Source organism: Dreissena polymorpha, chromosome 6, assembly GCF_020536995.1.
Source record: "Dreissena polymorpha isolate Duluth1 chromosome 6, UMN_Dpol_1.0, whole genome shotgun sequence".
In the NCBI taxonomy this organism is placed as follows: domain Eukaryota; kingdom Metazoa; phylum Mollusca; class Bivalvia; order Myida; family Dreissenidae; genus Dreissena; species Dreissena polymorpha.
In genome coordinates this window covers 90,114,138-90,118,001 of record NC_068360.1, presented here as the reverse complement: position 1 = coordinate 90,118,001, position 3,864 = coordinate 90,114,138, and the positions used below count along the sequence as shown (strand labels likewise).

At 38.3% G+C, this 3,864-nt stretch overlaps 1 protein-coding gene across 1 annotated transcript; it reads right to left on the bottom strand.

Moving 5' to 3' along the window:
• Nucleotides 1-359: 359 nt before the first annotated feature.
• LOC127835894 (uncharacterized) lies at nucleotides 360-1,760 on the bottom strand. Its single transcript, XM_052362315.1, has one exon. It carries the CDS (start codon nucleotides 1,758-1,760, stop codon nucleotides 360-362), a length of 1,401 nt encoding a protein of 466 aa, XP_052218275.1.
• Nucleotides 1,761-3,864: the final 2,104 nt, after the last annotated feature.

The window sequence follows — 3,864 nt, the reverse complement described above, 5'->3', positions numbered from 1 at the left end:
ACTATAACATTTCACATGCATATATATGATAAAAGTTTGAAATAAAAGCAACAAATAATATACATTCTCTATCATCAAAATGTCATACAATGTATAGTAAACTAAAATGTGATTATAAGACATAAAGCAAAATTTCAAGCTCTTCAGTTTCACAAAATGTTCACTATGTTTGTCTTCCCAAAAATAGGATATACAGTTATTATTATGCGCTCTGAGTCAAATTGCAAATCTGCATATAAAACTTTTTACACCTAGCAGTAATGGTTACTGTGGTTGCTTTGTGGATTATTATGCCACTTAACACAACAATCAACTAGCTTATTTACACTTGCACTTGGTCTTGAAGCTGAGTTCATGCTCTAATCTTCTTCCTCTGGCACAATTAAACAAAGTCTTGTAATTGATCTCTTCAAAACTGATTGACCAATACGAACACTGACAGCGCGAACATGACCATCATCTCCTGGGAAAATCTCCACTATTCTACCAAGCGGCCATCGACCTCTAGGCTGCTCTGGATCGACAACAAGAACAACGACTCCTATCCTAAAGTCTCTGTATTGTTGAAACCACTTCTTTCTGCCAGCAAGCATTGGCAGAAACTCTCGCAACCAACGTTTCCATAAGTGTTTCACGAGTTCTTGTACACGTCTCCAGCGTTTAATTGGGCTATAATCTGTGTCGTCAACTGAGTCTGGAGCAAACTGGCCTCCAACTTGTCCAAACAGGAAATGGTTTGGAGTCAGCGGTGTGCAATCATCAACATTTGCAGACTGGTATGTAAGTGGACGAGAATTAATCAAACTTTCAGCACCTGTACAAGCTGTGATGAGCTCTTCATCAGATATATCAGCCGATGTCAAGATTGCTGATATTGCTCGTTTTGCTGATTTAATCATTATTTCATGTACGCCACCCCAGTGTGGCGCCACAGGAGGGTTGAAAAACCACTGTATTCCTCGGTTAGCAGCACTTTCTTTGATTTTGTCTTTGTCAACATTCTGCACTAGTTCTCTTAGTTCTTTATCTGCCCCGACAAAGTTAGTGCCATTGTCAGAATACACTGAAACTGGTAAACCTCTCCTATTCACCATTCTGTAGAATGCATTCAAGAATGCGTTTGTGTCGAGACCAAAGGCTATTTCTAGGTGCACTGCCCGTGTTGATAAGCATGTAAATAGACAGAGATATCTCTTTGCTCGTCTTGTTCCCCTTCCCTGGATTGTTATGTATAGACCACCAAAGTCTACTGCGACATTACTAAATGCACGCATGGTTACTCTTGTTCTCACTTTTGGTAGAGGTGCCATGATTTGATCCTTTGGATGGCCTTTCCTCCGTTTGCATTCAGAACACTTGTTTTCCCAGTCTCTTATTTGTTCTCTAGCAGCTACAATCCAGTATTTCACTGACAGATCAGAGAGTGTTTGGTTTGTTCCGCTATGATTGTTCTTTTCATGGGCATCTTTCACTATTAACTCTGTAACTGGACTCTTTCTGGGTAGTAACACAGGATATTTAGTGTCATACGGAAGAAATTCAAAGTACTTTAATCTACTGTCACTTCTCATCACCCCTTCGGTGTCTAATCTTGGATTCAGTTTAATCAGTTTGCTGGAAATTCCTACTTTCTGATTCTTACTAAGTTTATCATACTCTTCTGCAAAATATCTTCTCTGTGTCTCTTTGATCATTTCAGTCTTGCTTTCTTCAATTTCGACCACATTCAATGGCCCACTGACTCGATCTTCTTTCTTCATTTTGCAGTTTTTCAACAAATCTAATGACCCATGCTCGAATTCTAACAAGTTTTGTCCAATTTGAATATCTTTCCGGGCTAAGTCTCCACTCTTCTTGTGACACAAAAAATGTACGCAAATATGTTTGTGCTGTTTTTCGCATTTCAAGTTTTCCATCATTACCCACATCAATTTTGCTCTTTGGCCATTCGTTTTCACTTTCTTTTAGGAAGCTGGGGCCTTCCCACCAATTGTTCGCAACAGCAAGACTGTTAACAGGTAAACCTCTTGACACATAGTCTGCTGGGTTTTCGTTTGTTGGAACATATCTCCATTGACTTGGATTTGTTACTCTGTGAATTTTACCAATTCTGTTTGCAACAAATGTTTTGAATTGTCTGCTGTTATTTCGTATCCAATATATGACATTTAAGCTGTCCGACCATAATGTTACTTGTTTGATTTCTATTTCAAGAGTTTTGCAAATCCTTGATGTCAGTTTTAAACCAAGTGTTGCTGCAAGTAGTTCAAGTCTTGGGATACTAGTAGATTTTATGGGAGCAACACGACTTTTTGCAGCTACAAAGCGTACAGTCACATCGTCATTTTTATACTCACATCTCAAATATGTTACTGCTCCATATGCAATTGATGACGCATCTACAAATGTATGAATTGACATTGACTTCAGCTGTGTTTCATTATTTTCGTTTTTGAGACAACGTGAAATCTTGATCTTATCTAAATATTTAAGCTCTTCGAACCACCTTTCAAAATTCAACTTCTCTGCTTCTCTCACGTTTTCATCCCAGTCAACCCCACTTAACCAGATGTCTTGCATGATTTGTTTCCCTCGCACTACATATGGCGCTAAAAAACCTAAAGGATCAAATATCCTACAAACAGTCTTCAATACATTTCTCTTTGTGATTTCATCTGGCATGGTCATTTCGTCACCGACTTTGAATATAAATTCATCATGTTTTGCTTGCCAGGATATTCCAAGAGCTTTAGTTGTTGGCAGATTTCCTGTTCCTAAATCTATTTCTGCTGCTCTATCTTCTTCTGGTATTGTTTCTAACACTTCTAGTGAATTTGAAATCCACTTTCTAGCATGCATATCAGCTTTCTACCACAGCTCTCTCAATTGTCTACATAGTTCTATTCCCTCTGTCACGTTTTTCGTAGAATCCATGCTATCGTCCATGTAAGTAGACTTCAGAATTGTCTCAGCCGCCATCGGATATATGTCAGCATGGAGCACAGCATTATGTTGAGATACATACTGGGCTAGATATGGTGATGAGTTAACTCCAAACACTAAACGTGTGAATTCAAATGTTTCAATGGGGCTTTCTGGTGATTCTCTCCATATGAATCTTTGGTATGTTTGATCCTCACTTGCTAGGCCAACTTTCAAATACATCTCCGCTATGTCACAGACAACTGCGATCTGATTTCTTCTGAACCTTAGCAACACATCAAACAGTTCTCTTTGCAATTTTGGACCTGTACTTAGGTACTCATTCAAACTTGTGCCTTCATGTTTAGATGATGCATCAAACACAATGCGAACTTTTGTTGTCTCCTTTTTTGGCCTCACTACAGCAAAATGTGGCAAATACCATCCTTTTTCATTGTCTTTTCTTTTAACCTTCTTAATAAAGCCTTTCTCTTCATATTTCCTAATAATATCACTATACTCCCGCTTCAATTCAGGAGATTTCTTCAATTTTTTCTCAGTACCATATAGTCTGTTTAAGGCACTACTATAGTTGTCAGGTAATGTTTCTTTATCTGATTTCCATAGCAATGGAACTATGTATCTATTGTCTTTGTGTTCAATACTGTTTTCTATTTTAACCTGCACTTTCTTGTCTTCTAGTGACATTTGGTTACACTCCATGTCACTTTCAAGTTCCCAAAACTGTTTCAATGAAGTCTCCAAGGTATTATTAGCATGAAACACAAACATGCTGGTGCTATGATGATTATTTTCTCTATTTATTGGCCCAACACATGTCCATCCAAGTGGTGTCAATCTAGCCACTGGTTCACCATCACCACCTACTATCTCTCCAAGTGACCTATGAAGGTGCGCATAGTCAAGACCTATCAGTAAATC

Coding starts and splice junctions, on each gene's coding strand:
- LOC127835894 (XM_052362315.1), bottom strand. CDS start 1,760: ATGAAGAAAGAAGATCGAGTCAGTGGGCCATTGAATGTGGTCGAAATT.